The sequence below is a fragment of the Pipistrellus hanaki genome, assembly GCF_964339955.1.
Source record: "Pipistrellus hanaki genome assembly, chromosome: 10".
NCBI lineage: Eukaryota > Metazoa > Chordata > Mammalia > Chiroptera > Vespertilionidae > Pipistrellus > Pipistrellus hanaki.
Genome location: NC_140512.1, coordinates 8,897,596 through 8,916,185, shown reverse-complemented (window position 1 = coordinate 8,916,185; position 18,590 = coordinate 8,897,596). Strand labels below are relative to the sequence as shown.

The 18,590-nt window shown below is 58.9% G+C and overlaps 1 protein-coding gene across 1 annotated transcript in view; it reads right to left on the bottom strand.

Annotated features, from left to right (window-relative positions):
* Nucleotides 1-18,590, bottom strand: part of MINDY4 (MINDY lysine 48 deubiquitinase 4) — an 84,741-nt gene that overhangs the window by 29,434 nt on the left and 36,717 nt on the right. The window contains exons 6-12 of the mRNA XM_084896884.1: nt 18,162-18,220; nt 13,207-13,322; nt 10,978-11,094; nt 9,707-9,795; nt 4,931-5,032; nt 3,344-3,407; nt 2,690-2,755 (exon numbers count right to left, since the gene is read on the bottom strand). Of these exons, the coding sequence (XP_084753010.1) occupies nt 2,690-2,755; nt 3,344-3,407; nt 4,931-5,032; nt 9,707-9,795; nt 10,978-11,094; nt 13,207-13,322; nt 18,162-18,220 (613 nt within the window). The remainder of the gene's footprint in view (nt 1-2,689; nt 2,756-3,343; nt 3,408-4,930; nt 5,033-9,706; nt 9,796-10,977; nt 11,095-13,206; nt 13,323-18,161; nt 18,221-18,590) is intronic.

Here is an 18,590-nt window from a genome sequence, read left to right as displayed (position 1 = left end):
TTGTGAAGACTAAGTGAGATCATCCTTGCAAAGCCCCTGGACCAGGCCCAGCACTGCACACCTGTCCATTGAGCCCCGTGGGCACTGTCCCCTGGGCCGGACCATGGCACGTGGGCTCCCTACAAAAATGCCATCCCTTCGCTGAAAATCAAGGTGAGGACCTCACTCCTCCCACTTTGGTGACGATTCCACCTCTGTGAACTGTTGTCGAAGTTGCTGCCCATTAAAATAGCCAGTTCTTTACATGGGATCAGTTTGTTTCTGGACTTATAACCAGAAGGAAAAAAAGAAAAAAAAAAAAAAAGAAAAAAAAAAGCTTGTTTTCCCGGAACAATGAGAATTATAGAATTTATCATATCTCCATTTTGCCTTCGCGCCAAGAAGCTCAGAGCCAAATATGGTCCTCAAGTGTGGTAACTATTTTAGCTCAAGTTTTTGATAAAATTATCTCTTCTTTTTCTCAAAATATAGTCTTTACTTCCGTCCACTAATTCAATTAGTCATTCAAAAAAAGGTACCACGTGAAAGGGCAAGAGGCTGCTCCCTGCTACGGGTGCCCTGTGCCCAGGGGGGCACAGACCTGCCCTCCGGAGAGGTAACCCGGGGAAGAAGGACAAGACGCCTTGGGAGCGGGGGAAGGGGCTCTGCTCTGATGGGAACGCAGGCAGGTTCCCCTGGAGACACACAGGAAGGGGCTGCAATACAGACGTCGCGTTTGGGGAAGGAGGGAGTGTCCAGAAAGGCTTTCTGGAGAAAAGTGGTGTCTGAACAGAAACCCCAAGGACGAGGCAGAACCAGAAGAGGAGGGAGAGCTGTTCTGCACGAGAGGAGAGGCCTGGAGGCAGGGGGCGGGTCGCCGCGGTTACTGGGGGAACACAGAAAGGCCCCAGGACGTCACTCCGCAGTAAGGCATTTTCCATCTGGGTTTGCAGTAGAGGTGGAAGAAATGAGTCAACAGCCTCGTCCTAATCCTGTGATACCCGGCCAGTCCCGCACTTCTGCTGTCCTCTGTCCCCGTGTGCGAAACGAGGACACGCACACCTCCTCCAGACGCCGTGACCACGCACAGAGCAGGGCTGAGTCCTTGCCGAGGGACAGGCCTGGCGGACGTGGGCCCCCTGCGCCCTTGTCACAGCTCTACCACAGGCCTGCGTGCTGCCTTAGGGAGTGACAAAGCTCCCCCAGCCTCAGTTTCCCCTCCTGAAACGCCTGCCCGCTTCTGCCTGGGGCTTGCACATCGCCTTGGCAGGCCTGCAGAGACCGTCTCCTCGCAGGACCGTGATGAAGGGGACACAGAAGCTACTGGGAACCCACGCACTCACGGGAAGAACTATCGTTCCACTCCAACCAACCATGTCCAGTCCTGGAACACCCAGAAGGGCCTTGCCGGCCCCTGGCCGCGGCCTCCTGCGCCGTCAGACCAGACCACGGCCCGGAGGGAACGCTCCCCCCCCCCCCCCCCCCCGGGCTCCTGCCGGAACATAACTGAATGGCACCAATGTCCCATTTTGGTTTTTTGTTCTTTTGTTTTTTGGGGGGGTTGTATGGGTTTTTTTTAAAAAAAACAAACATTGATTCAAATTATCTCATCAAATTCAAGCTGCCAAGACAGGGGAGACGGCAGGGCCAGGCGCCTTCCCTGAAAGGCCGGAAACCATCGCCGGGACCAGGAGCACGGCCGTCCCGCCGGGGAAGGCCATTCCCATGCTGCTCGGGCCGCAGACACCCAAGCCCACCCGGAGCCCCGCTCGGAGGAGGGCGGAGGCACCCCCAGCTCGCCGGGACCGGCCAGACACCCCGCCCCGGGGCGAGCGGTAATGAAAGCACAGCAAGGAGGCTATTTATTTGGGCAGAGACGGCTCGGTGTTGGTTTCCAGGCCTGGCACGAGGAAGCCCTCTCAGGCGCAGGCCATGAAAAATGAATTTGGTGAGGGTTGTGCTGAGGCAGCTCAGCGGCTTCCAGCAAAAACATAAGTTAAACTGCAGGGGACACCGGGCCTTCCAGAGAGGAGGGCCAGCTATCGACAGCATGCACCTAGGGACTAGAGCGGGCACGGGGGGAGGGGGTCTGCCCAGAGGCTGGCAGAGGAAGGCGCCCCTCCCCCGCTCAGGCCCCACGCTCTGCACCTTCACAGCCAGTCTGGCTGGGGCTGGCTGGGGCTGGCTGGGGCTTCCTGGGGGTACAGGCCCCGCCCACACTCAAGGATGTAGACCTTGGCGCTGAGGGTCACCAGGGGCCATCAGTGGAAAGTGAGGGGGCCTCAGATGCTAGGGTCATGTGATCAGTACCCCAGAGCCCCTCCCACTCACTGGCAAAAGGTTCTTTGCTTCTGGAGGTGTCTGCTTCCCCTCAGACAGAGAGGAAGCCCTCAAAGACACTGTCAGTGGCTGCTTCCCTCCACTCGGACCCCGCTCCGTCCCCTGAGCAGCCCCCACAGTGCAGCACGCTGAACCTGGCAGCCACGGCCAGCCTCCTGGAAGCATGGTGGCCTGGGTCCCTGCTCCCCAAGCCCACTCTCCCGCAGCCACGGCGCCCAGGGCCAGCAGCTCCTCCCTACCCTCTGCCCACCACCCCCAGCGCCGCCCAGGGTGGTGTGAGGGGGACAACGCCAGTTCACCAGCATCTCCTCTACAAACAAAGTAGAAGGCTTAGCAACGCACACCCCGCACACTGAACCACCGCGCGTACCTGATGGATGCTCTGCTGGAGAAAAGCCACCAGCTCCTCATAGCAGGTCACATCGTGCAGTATGAGCTGAGGAGACACAAACACAGAGTGAACCGCGAGCCAGGAGCCTGAGGAGCACCTGGGGGCAGGGGAGAGTGTGACGGGCGGGGACTGGGGGGCAGGTGTCCTGTCCAAATCGCCACCCAGGCCAGGTCTAGGCCCGGGAGGCAGTGCCCTGAGTGGAGTGGAAAGCAGCAGTGAGTTTCTTTTGCTTTCTCAGGCAGGTCAGGAAGAGTCGCTTTTAGAGAAAACATCCAACAAAGTGAGACCCTTCCTCAGGCTCCCAGGCCACAGGCGCCCAGACCCAGGTCACGTGAAACCGCTCGGTAAAGCGAAGCCCCCACAGTGACGCCCTCCTGCTAGGGGAGCTCTGGGCTTGGTATGGCCTCGATGTCACAGGCTGCCCATCTGGTAAGAGCCCACCCCCAAGCTCCCACTGCCCCCAATACACCGCCCCCCCCCCCCAGCCCCAGCCCCAGCCCCAGGCCCAGGGCGAGCCTCTGCGGGGCCACAGGAAGGGCTGGCCCTCCCGGTGAGGAAGGATTTACTTATATGAAAGGAGACCGTGCCCAAACCAAGCCAAGGGTTGCGTGATAATTTTCCAGAAAGCCGTACTGTTTCTAAGACTCCATCTGCTTTGTATTTCCCTGTTGGAATGAACTGCTGTGTTCCCGAAGCCCTAAAAAGGAAATGGAGACACATGAGCCCAGTGTGTGGAAAAAGACATGACCCTGAGCCAGGCCGAGTCCACATGTGCCGTTCAATGAGGGCGGCGGGGGGGGGCCCTCCGGGGAGAGAAGGAGCCAAGGCGTTCTCGCTTTTCCCTGCGAGGCTGCCCCATGGAGCACCACTAACAGATGAAAGGAGGGGAGGGGAGGGGAGGGGATGGAAAGAAGACAGCAGGAGAGCTTGGCATGGCCAAACCCACTCCTGGCAGGAGGAAGTGGGCCTGTCACCGCAGCTGGCTCACGGTCCCACACGAAGGGATGCTGGCTCGCCCTTCGTGCTCAGGGGCGTCTGGAATCCCAGCCTCCGAGGCGCCCACCGACCCGCCATAGAGTTTTCACAACATCCCGGGTGCGCTGCCCAGTGAGCAGGGCCAGAGCTGGGCTGGGGGTCGGGGCCCATGTGCCATTAGCCAGCTGTGTAGCCGTGGGCCAGCCACTGCCCTCTCTGGGCTTCTCTCCCAGTCTGTACACCAGGAAGAAACTGAATGTTTGCCCCACTGCTCTCAGGGCTGCCAGGAGAAGCTAAGGGCCAGGGTTAGCACGTTAACTGGAACGTGGGACCAAGGACGAGCACTCCGTAGGATTGGTAAGAATAACAGTAATACCTACACTGACATGGCACTTAGTAAGTGTGGGGCATTGTACTGAGCATTGCACATTCATTTGTTGTTATTTATCATTTATCTATGTGGATTTATGACTTACACGAATAAATTATCATTTATTATACATCGTTTGATTTATATTGGCTCATTTAATTCCCTCATAGTCACCAGTTATGTAATCATCATCACCCCCATTTTCCAGATGAGTCAACAGATGAGGCCAGAGAGGTTGAGTCAGCTGCCCAAGGTCACACAGCCAATGAGTGACAGAGCTGGGAAAAGGCGGCCCTTCACTGAAGCCTGCCACAGGGCTGGGCCCAGTGATGCTTCCATCAGACCGAGAGAGAGCCGGGCATCCGTGCGGGTGACGAGGATGGCACCTCCACGCAGGGCAGGAGGGAGGGAGCAGGAAGACCCTGTTGGCTCCACCATCGACCACTCACCTTAGTCCCCTCATCAGAGGGACCACGTGACAGAACAAACAGAGCGGGCTTTGGGGATTGGGGAGGACACAAATGGGGGGTGGTGGTGACTGGGTCAATCGAAGGGTTGTTTTCCGAGGCTTCTGGGTCAGAAAATTATACAGGGGAGCAGGTGCGGGTCAGAGGTTTTCTCAGGCAGGCAGCACCCCCAGAGCTCCCGGGCATGGGGGCCAGGCAGGCAGGCAGGCAGATCTGGCCTGTCCTGAGATGAGATGGAGCCCCCCTCCCCCTGCTCGCCCAGGGCAGGGCTGCCCAGCGCATCCACTGGCTCTCTGGCTGGTCCCAGCATGGGGCTCAGGCAGGGTCTGGGAAGACACACAGCCAGCTTCACAACAGCTGAGCCAGCCCAAGGTTAAGTGGTAGCAGCACGGCCCCGGGAAGACTTACAGTGTGACCACGGCTCTCTCGTGGCCCCCGGCCCGCCACAGGATGTCCGCGATGGCCAGCGCCAGGCAGTGGGTCCTGTGCGCGTTGGAAGGGTGCAGCTGCCTGAGGAGGAAAGGAGCGTGTTTGTGTGACAGACAGAAACCGGGGGCAGCGCAGCCCCGGGGCAGGTGGCCTCTCCTTCCCTCTGCCACCAGAGAGGCGCCTCAGAGCCTGGAGGGACCCCCTCCGATGAGGACCAGGGGAAGTGCCTGGAGGAGAGGCCCTGGGCGGGCTGGAGGAGGAGCCAAGGGCCCAGAGACTTGCTGGCCGTGGGGGGGGTGTAAAAGGGGGACAGCTCTGGCGGCACATGAGGCTGAGCAGACGTGCCCCAGCCCTGCTGCCACCGAGGAAGGAAAGCCACCCAACTTATCCTAGAACAGCCTGACTGTCCATCTCACAGGCCCACTAGGCTGAGTTCACAGAGAATGCAGAGGCAAGCTGCGTGCAGTGCTCGTCCATCTGCTCCCTCTCACAGTCCAAGCTGCCGGAGGGGGTTGGAGGAAGGCTGGCCCGGGGCCACTGGACCTGGGTCTGAGCCGGGCTCTGCTCTGTGTCTGGAGGGGTCTCGGACAAGTGTCCTTCTATCTCTGAGCCTCAAATTCCCCGACTTCAGAAGGAAAGAGAAGGTGAGAGGACAGCATCTTGCCCGTGGCCCTGCCAGGCCTGCAGGGCACTGAGGGCTGGCACCCTCCCACCCGCTGAGCGCTGGCACAGCCCTCCTCGAGTGGAAAAACACGGCGTCCCGCCGCCCAGGCTGTCCTCCAGGACAGCAGAGAGGTCAGCTGCCGGCCTGACGGGATGAGTCCTAATGAAGCCGACATCCCGCAGCAGCGCCCGGGCCCTGCCAGGAGCCCTTTACTTCAGCATGCCTTCCCTCCGCGGCTTCCACAGGGCATTCCCCCAACCGCCGGCAGTGGGAAGGAGAGAGAGCGAGGAGGGGTCTCCACCCCAGGCCTGCAGACCCGGCGCGGGAGCCCCCGGCACGGGCCACGAGCACGGAGCCCCCGAGCCCGCCAGCTGCAGGCGCTGCGAGGTGGCCGTGCCAGCTGGCCGTGCCAGGGTTCCTGAAGAGAAGGCGTGTGCCCGCCCTTTTTTTTTATTTTTTTTTTTAAGCCGGGTCATTTGCGACATCCTGGACTTTCAGTCAGAAGGGAGCGCTGAAGCCTCACGCCCAGCCCAGCACACAGCCCGCGCGAGATGAAGGACCCCCTCCATCAGTGTTAAAATGGAAAAAATAAATCAACTGGGAGGGGAGCTGGGCCTGAGAGAGGTCCCTGCAGAGATGCCAGTTGAGCGGGTCCCCAGGTACCTGCTGGGCTAGTGTCTGCATTCTTCCCCATTGACTTCCCCAAATTAGGAAGGCGGGTGGTTCTGTCAAGAAGCCCCTCATAACACCCAGAGCCATCCCCTGGTCACCGAGAGGCTTCTGGGTGTCCACACTCAGGAGCCTCAGACCCAGGATGCTCAGGCTTCCCCTCCTCTCTGGCTCTCCCGACCCCAAGTCTCCTCCAGCGCACAGCAGTGTGAGTGACGGACAGGGTGCCACATGCCAGACTTGGCTCTGCCTAGCAAGCATCTTTGCCTCTCTGGGCCTCAGTTTCCCCATAGGCACCTTGGCAAGCGACGCCCATGGTGCTACTCACTCTCGCAGCCCTTGGGGATGTACAAAGGCCTTGGCTTGCAGTCAGCCTTAGGCAGGACGGATTCACAGATGGAGACAGCGAGGCCCTGCTCCCCCACAATTTCAGGTTCCTAGGCCCCAGTCTCACACTCTCTTTAGCACCCGCAGCCTGGGGACAGGATAGGGAGCACAGAGCCAAGCACACCCCACCCACTCCCCTCAGCCCCCAGCCTCAGCACCTCCAGGCTGCACTGAGGCCAGCTTGGCAGAGGCAGCTTCCCGTGGCCTCTGACCCGCAGGGCCCCGCCGCAGCACAGCATCGGCTCAGATCCTGCTGGCTCCCCCCACCCCTCTCCTCCGTCATCAGCGCCTCATTCCCTTGGCCTTTGCTTGACCCAAGTCGTAGCCTGAACCCAGAGGCTCTCCATCCAATCAGTGCCTACACAGACAGACACCTGTCAATAGAAACGGGCCTGGGCCCGTGCCAGGGCTGACGGTGGGCAGCGGAAGGTAGAACCTCACTTCCTGCAGCTGCAGGTTTCTTCCGCCCACAGCCCCAGCTGGGATGGCTGCCTGCCTCCCGGGCCCTGGCTCTTGTCTCTGGTGTGCAGAGCAGAGCTCAGCCACAAGGCTGTGCCTGGATCTGGGGCTCTCACATCCCCTGAGTGGGCATTCAGGGTGGGCATTAAGGAACCAAGCCTGCTTAGTGCCCGGGGCAGACACAGCATTCCTGGCACCAACTTAAAAGCCTTGCCCTGACTACTGATCCACAACTTTCTCAGAAGCCCGCGTCCAAGTTCAAAAGCAGCTCCAAAGGGATATGGGCTGAGAGGAGTCGTAAGACATCTCCCACGAGGGCCAAGGCCAAGGTTTGACCCCAGCAGGCGGCCAGGCCCCGAGGCCCCTCTGGCAGCCTGGCCCTGACCCACCCGCCAGCCCCAGTCTCATCCTGCCCCTCCAAACTCTGCCCTGGCCACTCTCAGCTCTCCGGCTCTGCTGTCCCCGCCCTCTGTCCCTGCACACATGGTTCTCCTTACTGGCATACCATTCCCCTTTCCTCCCTGTTAGTCTGGATAGCTGTTCGTTTGTCCATGCCTTCACAACAATCGTCCTGAGGGCCTCTGTGAGCCTGACAGCCCAGGAAAGCCGGGGTCCTCTTGCAGATGGTGTCAGAGGTGGGGGCTGTGGGTGGACAATGACAGGGATGAACAGGCACTGATGGGGGCGGGGCTTGGAGGCAGGCCAGGTTTGTCTGGAATCGGGAGGTCTGGGAAGGCCTCCCTGAAGCCATGGCCTCTGGGCAATGAGCAGCCAGCCCCCAGGGCCTGGAGGGCCGGAAGGAGTATGAGGCACCTGCTGGAAAGGGGAAACTGAGGGAGGAGCGCCATGTGGGAGGAGGTGTGAGAAGAGGAATCAGTCCTGTTCATCCCGGGTTCTCGGTGAGAAGAAATGTCACTCCCCCAGCAGCTGCCGGCCCTCCTCACGTCCAGGAGAGCCCCTGGCACCCTGCACGTCCCCTGGAGCCCGCTGTCTGTCTGTCTGGCTCTTGCTTCAATTAGAGGCGCCATGAGGGCAAGGCCACGGCTGTCTCATTAAGCCCGTCTTCCCAATAAGCACCTGCTAAGTCCGCCCTGCACGCTTCCTTCCAGGTCAGGGAAGGAAGCGAGGCAGGAGGGGACGGGGTGCTCAGAGGGAGCCCCTGCACCTTTCGGGCAGCCAGGGGCCTCGCTGAGCACATCCCAGCCAGTCAGGAGCGCTCCTCAACATGGCGCATTGTGCTGGCCTTGGGGAGAGTCAACGGCAGGCTCTCTGCCTACGATGGACACTCAGGCTGCCCGCCCTCGGCTGGGCTGGGCTCCCAGAGCAGGCCATGGAGTGTCCGACACATGGAGGCAGCGAGGGACGTACCTGGGAGAAAGGGGGGGCGGGGGCGGGGTGTCTAGCGGACAAAGACCAGTGAGTAGTCGCTGTGCCGATTAGGGCAATGCTTGCTCATGGTCAGCACCTCTGACTTGAGTAAAATCACCTTGGTTATCACTTTGTAAAGCAACTGGACAAATCCCACTATCGGACAAGGCACAAGATACCAAGCCCGAGAAGCCGCCTTCACTGGACCCTGCCTACGGCAAAAGCACCGAAGCAGCCAAGAGTCTCATGTGCACGGAGCTTGGCTGACCGTCTGGGGAACCGCCATCCCCCGGAAGCTGAACCTGGATAAACGGGAATGGCTGTGGTGTCTTCATAGCACTCAATCTTAAAAACTAAAAAAGGCGATGACATGGCTAGTTTAAAAGACGAATGCTTTCCGTTCCTATTCAGGAACTCGCAAAACCGAATTGCGACTTTAGAGCCCGTTTACCTGGCCTCTGGGGAGGAGAATGGAGGTGCCCCGTCCCCTGGCAGGGGACTCTCAGGGTGCTGGGTGACGCAGTCGCCGTGTGTGGTTTGGGACAGGTCGTTAAGCAGAACTGGGGCAGTTTGTGTGCTTTTCTGCATGTGAGTCCTATTTCAACTAAAGCAACAGCTAGGAGCTGGCCCGCAGGGAGGAAAAGGAAGCATGGCCAGCACCGTCCCATCCTCTGTCTCTGCACCACCCACGGGGCAGGAGTCCGCTCTCCAGCCATCCATCAACCAGCAGAACATTTCTGGAGCACGAGCCTCCTTATCTTGTGCCTGCTCAGAAATGTTCTAGAAAAGTCTGCCAAGTGAGTGGGAGTGAGGCTGACGTGCTGTGTGCAAACGATCTGTGAGCTGAAAAGAGGCGGCAGGAGGCATGGAGCGAGTTCCCTGGGGCTGGGACGCCGGCAGAGGGGAGGTAACGGGGAGGGAGGCGAGCCCTGGGCTCAGGGCAGGGGCAGCGGGTTGGCGTGGCTGTGACGGCCACATGTGGCTTTGGAGGGGAGTGGCCCGTTTTGACGCCACCCTAAAGCCGATGACACGTGGACAGCTCCCTGCCCCTAGACAAATGCACACACTCATTTCCCGGTCGCACAGGCCCCGATCCCCATCGCCAGCCCCCAGCCCCTTGCCAGCTCAAGGACACGCCGGGCCCGGCCTGTGTCCCTGGACACCGGGGCCTCCGGGGAAGGCTGCCGCAGGAATGGGCGCCCACTTACCGAGCGCAGTCCACACCGCCGGCTCCTTCGAACAGCAGCTTCTGCAGGACACAGCCTTGGACAGCCGCCAGGACCCCGCAGGGACCACCCTGCAACGGAGGGCACGCGTTAGTGCCGGCAGGAAGTGCCCGGGCAGGGCCGTCGTTCCTGCAGGACCAGCTCTGCGCACAGGTGACAGCCCGGGCCTCTCCAGCCCCGCCTCGGAAACAGGGGTCTCCGACATGGTGGCTCCTTCCACCCTGTGCTGACCCCCAGTCACGGGAGGGGGCGGCCAAGGCCCCGGCAGCCGTCGCTGGAGGGAGGGGCACTGGCAATGTCTGATGGGAGGAAAGTGACTGCACAACCAGCCGGGAGGTCACCATAGGTCTCCGGTCACCCAGGGGAACGTTTCCGTGTCCACAGGCTGCGGGTGCCAAATGCCGCCCTGGCCTTCGAGGCCCACCCTGGAGGCCGCCTCCTCCAGGAAGCCTTCCCCACCGCCCTCGCTGAAGAGCATCCCTTTGCAGCCTCTGCTTACGTGCGCTCACGTCTGCCACGGAGGCCTGCAGCGCCCAACAGGTGTGGCTTGTCCCCTCCCACATCAGCCCAAGTAGGCTGCCCGAAGAGCTCATCCCTAGAGACGTTGACACTCAAGGACTGACAGGACAGCAGGCTGTGGCAGCCCTGGACGTGGGGTGCTGAGGTTGGCCACACTGGGGAAGAGCTGGCTGTCTGGGGGTTCTTCCCCAGGCAGTGTGGGGCAGGGGAGGCTCCCGGGGCTTGGGAAATGGGACCCGGTTAACCTGCGGGATTTACAGGACCTTGGGGCCCGTCAAGTACACATCGGGGGAGAGAGGTGCAAGCCATGTTCAAATCCTGCCCCATCGCACCTGTTTCTGTCTTAGCACCGCCCCTCACGCCTCTGCTCCTCACTTTCTGCGGCCGCTGGGCTTTCACGTGGCCTCCCCTTCCCACACACCCGCTTTGTTCATGCTCCGCCTGCCTCGAGTCTCCCTCATCCTGAGAAAACCATTTCTCTCTGCGCAGCCTAAGGACGCTCTCTGGTGCCCGCCAGACGCCGGGACTCCTGGCTCTCAGAGGGGCTTCCGGCGCCCCAGCTCCTGCTCGGCAGCCACAGGTGAGGTTCCTGCCGGGTGACAACTGCCAAATGTGGGACCGGCCAGCACTGGACAGCCCAGGTAAGGTCCATAGGGTTAACCCACTGGGGTGCATGCCACCCCCACCCATAGGGGCCCGCAGCAAGGTCCTGGGGAAACGTGGAAGCAACCTGCCTTCTTCTGCACGATGCCGTATTTTAACGAGGCTGCGTCACTAAAGGAAAAACTCTGAAGTTTCCACTCTTCATTGAAACAGCAAAAGCTGGAACCGAACAGCAGGGTCTTTACGTCCTGTCAAAAGAAGAGAGCATTTTACTGGCTATTTTCAAAGTAAACAGTGCACTCACTGCGCAGGGTTCCCACAGGGGCTGCTGTTGGATTCGGCAGGGCCGTCCATTCTCAGGAAGGCTGTCTATTTCTTTTTATTTTGCTGATATTACTTCTTCACACTGGAAGAGTAATATTAGCCCTGACGTCTTACTTCTGGAACATCTGTAATCCAAACCAGCGTGTGCTGACCCAGGCCAAAACCTTTCTAAGTTCCTTAGTGGAAACATGAGACACAGAATGTTCGTTCTACAAGGGAACTTGGAAGTTCTTGATTGCGCGTTGTAATCACCTACGAAGCTCTTAACAGTCCTGGTGCCCAGGCCGCGGGCCAGGCCCGCTGCATCAGAAACCCTGGGCGTCCGGCTCTGGTGTCGGTAATTATAAACCTCCCCGGCAATTCCAATGAGCAGCCAAGGTTGACAACCGGTGCTACAGGACAGGCTTAGCAAACCCACAGGCCAAATCCGGCCCCCACTTGTTTTATAAATAAAGTTTTATTGAAACACAGCAATCAATGCCCGTTTGTTTACATATTGTCTATGTCTGTTTTTATATGGCATTAGCAGAGTTGGGCGATTGCAACAGAGAACCAAAAATATACTATCTGGCCTTTAGAGAAAAAGTCCGCCAAACCTGCTCTAGTATAACCCTTTCCACCTACAACGCCACCAAGAGTGGTCCCCAAGGTCTTGGCTGGAACACCACAACCACCCAGTGAAGGAGGTCCCGCCACCTCCCGAGGCTCTGCCATCTCTAAACTTCTGACTGACATTGAGCTCACGGTTTATCTCCCATCAACCCAAGCCCCACCCTCGAGAGCCCCAGAAAGTGCCAACCCCTCCCCCACTGCCTGGCCCTTGGGCAGGAAGGCAGAGCCTCTCCCTGGATGCCCACTCCTCATGCTGGCTACTTCCTCTCTCTCCACCATGAATTTACAGCCGGGGACTCTGAAGATGCCAGCATGTGGATTCCGATGCCACCTCCGCAGACCCCCCTTCCTGGGTGAGAGCTTTCCCACAGCTCAGATTATCTCTCTCTAACATGGCTTTTTTCTTTTCATGATATACAAGGAAAATCTCTGACAGAGCATTTGTCCCCCTGTCTTCAAAAGAGGGCTGGCTGCACAGGAGGGGGGAGGGGGGCAGGGTCATCTGCCAGGCGGGTTCCTTGTGCCAACTACCACCATCCATGTATTGGAATGGAGTTTCCTGAGAGCCTAGAACCCAGAGAGACTGAGAGTTCTGGCTGAGGCCCGTGTCTGTTCTCTTAATCACAGGACAGCTCCCAGTGAGGCCCTGAAGTCTAGGGAGGGGAGGGAAACGCTCTAGAAAAATCTTTGACTTTTGATCTGTGTGCTGAGTAAATACCTGGTGAGTAGGAAGAGGAGGAGGACAGCTGTGCCCAGGAGTTTTACATCTTCCTCCTGGATCCTGGCTGAAAAGCCAGTGACGGACAGCGGAGCAGAACTCATCCCACGGCCAAAGGGAGGGGTGAGGCCGCCTGGCAGCCAAGATGGTACGGATTCCTGGGCACTCTGCTGAGGAGGCTGTAAGGCCAGGAACCTGCCCCCTAGGTCCCAGTGTCCTTCTAGGAGACCTGGGTGTGAGCCCAGAGGGTACTGAAGAACTGTTAACTCCTCCCTGTCCTTCCTCACTGGTACCAGCCTGGGTCCAGAGACGAGTCCAGGAGCAGGGCCAGTCTAGTGAGGGCAACTACCCATGACCACACCAGCTCTGGGGCCACTGCAGATGCCATGAGGCTGCTCAGGGACGGAAGAGCAGGGCCCTGGAGCGTTTGATGGGAGGAGGCTGAGACCTTTTGGTTCGGGGAGGGTTGGGAGCTGCCAGGACTAGGCCCCCATTTTCCTGACTGTCATTTAGGTTTTCGTCTACATCCCACCCAAATTTCCAGTGTGATGACCACTGAGAGGCTATACTGAGATGAAGGAGCCAGAAAGATCAAAATCACCTCATTCACACCAATTCCAATAAAACCGTCTTCCATTCACACCACCCCCATTCACACCCATTCAGATCGATAAGTGTCTACTCGCACTATTAAGCTGGGACCCACCTTTGCCACTGAGAGGTCGATTGGCTTTGACGCTATGTGCAGCCTGGGCGCGGACGGGACTGGAGAGAGAACGACTTCCTCCCGAAACAGCTCGTCCTCCACATCCTCCACGTCCTCTGAAAGAGAAGGCTGCGTGAGCTCCTGCTCATAACTCACGGTGAAGTCGCTCACCACCGAGAGTGTGATGAGCTCGGAGTGAAAGGCGGTCCTCCGCCCACCGCCCCTCCCCGGGAGAGAGAGGCAGGGGAGTCAGCCTGCTCCGTGCCGGACCCCACGCTGGCCCTGCCACAGGCTGCCGGCCGTGGGACGCGGCTGCGGTCCCCGGAAAGCTCTGCTGGGGGCACAGGGTGGAAGCAGTGCCTGGGCCCAGAGAAGCCTCGCGCAGCGCATTCCTTAGGAAAGGTGGGCATGAGGCACAAGTGTGAGCCCCGAGGACGAGCATGACGAGGGCAGAATTAGCACAGGAAACGCACGCTCCTGATAAAATGATAACAGATCATCACTGTTGTAGCTTTCACTTATTAACCACTCATGTTTTACCACCAAACCTCCTAGCAGCCCCGTGAGGGTGTAATTATCTGCAGACGAGGAGACTGAGGCTTCGAGAAGATTGTCACACAGATGGGAACTGGCAGAGACGGGATAAACACCCAGGCCGACTGCTCATTGGCCTGCCTTCCTGCCAGTCAGAGGTCCCTGGACCTCCAGCCAGCGGGACCCGAGGCCACATCCCAGATAGAGTCTCCGACAGCTGCGGGACTGAGGCCAGGGCAGGTCCCGCGTGAGCCTTCCCAGGGCAGAGGCCCCTCTCCCCATCGCCACGGCGAAGCACTTCCCAGACTCGGATGAAAGCCCCAGTGAAAACCACCCAAGCCAATTACACTGGCAAAGCCGGGTCTCTAGAGAGCCTCTGGGCCTCCTGCTTTTCTTCCGGTTCTTCAAGATTAAAGGTTCATGTAAAAAGCTTACCGCACCGTACAGAGAGCGACATTTTCCCCCACCGTTCTGTGCCTCTAGGACTACAGACATGTCCCTGTCCCTGCCCCATGTCTTCTGGAGGTGGTCTCCGAAGGCCAGCAGCCCGGGACACAAGTCTCATATCTCATTCTGTACTATAGTCTATCGCTTCCCTTTCGGCCCTGGAGGAGGGCCAGGCCAGCGTGAGGCCAATGCCTAGGGCTCGGTACACCAAGACGGAGACAGGCCCAGTCTGAAAAGGATGCTTTCATAAGTCAGAGATTTAAATGAGAACCTTTCACAGTAAGGGTTTCTGAAAAGCCACGGTGACCATGGCCCTACAAAAACACTCTGAAATAAAGACCAGATGTTCTTTATTTCAACATGCAAAGGACTTAAAAACAGGGCATTGGGCAGAGAAATTAAGCAAACAGATGAGGTTTACATCCATGACACAGGACAACACTACACATTTTTCAAGGACATGCACAAGAAAAAGATATCAACTAAATACACGAGAATGGTGGCTGATGGAGGAGAGGGTCATGGGAGTTTGGGGGTGGGGCCAAAGGAAAATAAAGAAGGAAAGGCAAGAGGGAGGGAGGGAGGAGGAAAAGGAGGAGGACAGCGAGGAGGAGGAGAAGGAGAACGAGGAGGAGAAGGAGGACAGAGAGGGATGAAGGGAAAGAGAGAGGGCAGGCTTTGCAAAGATCGATAGTGAGAATTTTTGCCGGAGGAATAGAAATAACTGGACTATAGAGCCCAGAGGCCCAAACAGAGGAAGAGAGTGAAGCCCCCAGCCCTGAGGGCTCCTAACAACACCTTGGGCCAGACTGTTTCCTGGGGGGAAGAAGGGGAGGCTCCTGACTAGTCTGGGTTGCCCGGGAGAGAGCAGGGCTGAACCGGGCTCTGCTTGGACCCATGACTGTCTGAGGATGGAGGCTGAGGCCCAGGGGAGGCAGAGCAGGTGCGGCCCAGGAGGAGGCAGCCGCCTTGGCTTCTGCCAGGAGGACCTTGGCCCCTGCTCAGGACCACAGAGCAGGCCGGCGGCCCAGATGTGGCGGGACCGCCATGCGAGGGAAAAACAAAGCGCCGCCGAGTGACATGCTGGCCAGGCAGACAAAACCGGCTGCAGATGCCGGCGGTCTGAGAATTCTATTTTTAAGGCCCTGGCATAGTTATCTGGTTAGAGAGAAGAAGAGGTTTGGTTTCCTATCCCGTTCACTTGCCCCTTGAGGAAACCATATGGAGAGTGGAATACTACATAACAGAGGCCCCATCCGTCTTTTCCCAGGTGCCTATGGGTATTTCCTGGAAGCGCCCAACACCCCCAGCTCGAGTCCCAGCACAGCACCCCTCAGGCTTCGGTCTACACAGATTCCATCCCCAACCTCCACCAGGGCCCTTCCCCACACACCACCCTGCGCCAGCGCCCGGATCATCCTGCCTCCAGGATGTCTCCGACCATGCCCGCCCTTCCTCTCACTGTTACAGGAGAGTGTCATTGTCCTTATACATGCCTGTTTTATTGGTTTCAGAGAGGAAAGAAGAGGGAGAGATAAAAACACCAATGGTGAGAAGAATCATCCATCAGCTGCCTCCTGCGCGTCCCCGATGGGGACCAAGCCCACAACCCAGACCAGGACCTCCTGGTTCATGGGTCAATGCTCACCCACTGAGCACACCAGCCAGACGAGTTTTCTATTTGCTCACGAAGCGTTCAATTCACCTGTGCCAGGGATTATGAGGGACAAGAGGGGGTGATGCCTGAAACATCATCCCTGCTTCAGGGAGAGCCCCGCCTGGAGGGGGAGGCAGAGCCCCAAACAGGTGCTACAAGGTGATTACGTGCTAGAATGGGGAAGAGTGCAAGGGTCTTGAGAGCAGAGGGAAGAGACAGATGATTCTTCCTGTAGCAGGGTCTCCCCATTAAAACAGGGGGCCCATCACCTCCTCTCTGGACTGTTCCAGAGCCCTCACCAGTCTCCCAAAGCCCAGGCTCTTACTCCTGGAATCCACCCCCATCGCACAAGCAGAGACGGCCCCCCACAAGCAGAGATGGCCCCACAGCCCGGCGCGCTGCTGGCCAGCACAGCCTCTCCCCTGCTGGCTGACCGTCCCGTCACCCTCGAGCACAGCGCTCAGCACAGGCCGTGCCTGGCCATGGCCTTCCCTCCGGCCTCCTCGCCCCGCACCCACCCCTTCCCTCCGGGCAGGTCACCTCAAGCCAACCTCTCTCACACACAGGCCCTGCCCAGCAGGCTCATTTCACAGCTCTACTTGGCAAGACTTTGCCATCCTTCACAGTCTAGATCCCGCCTCACTACGGAAACTTCCAGAACCCGCCACAGAACCTGCAGCGGCACAGAACTTGGGCGTGTGCTTCCTTGCACTGCTGTGGAGGCCACTCTCTTCCTGGGCGCCACCCAGCCCTGCCCTGCGAGGAGGAGGGCACTTCTATTCCCCCTCCTCCCGCAGCGCCCGGGCCGGCACAGAACTGCCAGCAGAACCAAGGAGAGTGACCTGCTGGGCAGAGCATGTTGTTCCTCTAACCCAGTGGTCGGCAAACTCATTAGTCCACAGAGCCAACTATCACCAGTACAACAATTGAAATTTCTTTTGAGAGCCACATTTTTAAAACTTAAACTTCTTCTAACGCCACTTCTTCAAAATAGACTTGCCCAGGCCTTGGTATTTTGGGAAAGAGCCACACTCAAGGGCCAGAGAGCTGCATGTGGCTCACGAGCCACGGTTTGCCGACCACTGCTCTAACCAGACATGACTCCTGTGTCCGCCCCACCTCAAACCTCTCCCTCTCTTTGGGTGACAGGGCTCCATGGGGTCTTCTGTGTCCTCCCTTTCTAAGTCCCAGCTGAGCCACCGGCCCAAGGGCTGCGTCCCTCGGGAAAACCGCCTGTGCCTCAAAGAGCCGGGCTCTGAGAGCCGCTGAAAGCCTTCCTCCAGGAGGGGCCCGTGGGACCTGAGGGCTCTCCGTGGAAAATCTTCCACCGAGGCCCTCAGGACGGCCGCCGACGCCAGCGCTTCCTGGCTCCGGCTCCTGTCTGCACCGAGAGGGCCTTCCCGGGCCCCGCGACCCCGCCCGCCCGCCCTCCCGGTGACTCAAACCCTAGGCCCCTCTGGAGTGAGCGAGGCAGGATACACACCCCACTCAGAGGCCTGCCCTGCCTTTCAGCCGCTTCAAAGCAAAGCCTCAGACGGCGCTTCTGGCAGTAGCTTCTAAGGGCCCTGCTTTCTGCTTCAGTTAAAAGGGAGCCTTAAAAGGGGAGGCAAGTGTGTGCGCAGCTCTATGTGCCCAAATGGCCACAGGTGGATGGCTGCTTCCAGAAGAGCAAACGTAAAAGGCACTCAAGCCCCATCCTCGCTGTCTGGGGGGGTGGGCAGATGGTCATTCTCCATCTACCGCTGCCTTTGGCAAGCCCCGCAGACACGCCGTCTGGGGGGTGGGGGTGGGGGGTAGAGAATTGCAGAAAGAGGGGAACACTGCTTCAAGACTAACGTGTGCATGTGGAGTTAGGGGGTCTACATGCCTGAATGCACCCAGCTGAGCATGCCCTATGCACCTCCCTGTTCGTATGTCCCCTCAATCGCACGTTGGTAAGTACTGCAGAGGAATGGACTGCCCAGGCACAGCCAGGCTAACACGCTGACTGAGATCTTCTGGGGCCTCTGTAGGTTCTGAACGGCCCTAAGAACCTCCAAACGCAGAGAAGGCTCCTCAGGCCCCAGGTGAATCCAGAAATACGCAGACTTCTTAGGTTTCCCCAGGAGGGAACGAGGGGTGGGGCAAGAGGACAGCAACCACACAGGAGCGTGCTCTGCTCCCCGGCCAGCCCTCCCCCCTGAGGAAAGGGGAGAGAGGAGCCCCCACCCCGCCAGGAGAGGGCCCACCACCCAGGCCCCCCCCCAACCCCCCCGGCAGAGCACGAGAAGACTCTGGGCCCTGACAGGCAAGGCACAGAGGCCAGAGTCACACCTACCGAGCTGCAGGGCCCCCGGCTCATCATCTACCTTGCAGGGCACTGGCGACGGGTGTTTCCTAGGAGAAAGGAAGACGTCAGTGGACCAGGGAGAACAGCAGAGAGATGCCGACAGCAGAGAGCGGGAGGGGCACGGGAGGGGTTCAGGAGGCGGCTCTCCCAGCCTGGCCCTCGCTCTGTGCGTGTCCTCACTGGCCACTCTCCCTCTCTGAGCCACAGGGTCCATATTGGCTGGGACCAAATCATCTCCAAAGCGCCTTTAGGCTGTGAACATTGTTACACACACATCAGTGTAGCCTGACACTTGCCAAGGACCGAATGCAAGTTAATTTGCTGATGTCACCATGATCCTGCTGGGACACACACACACACACACACACACACACACACACACGTTCTTGTAATCATTACACAAATTGTTTCATCGCA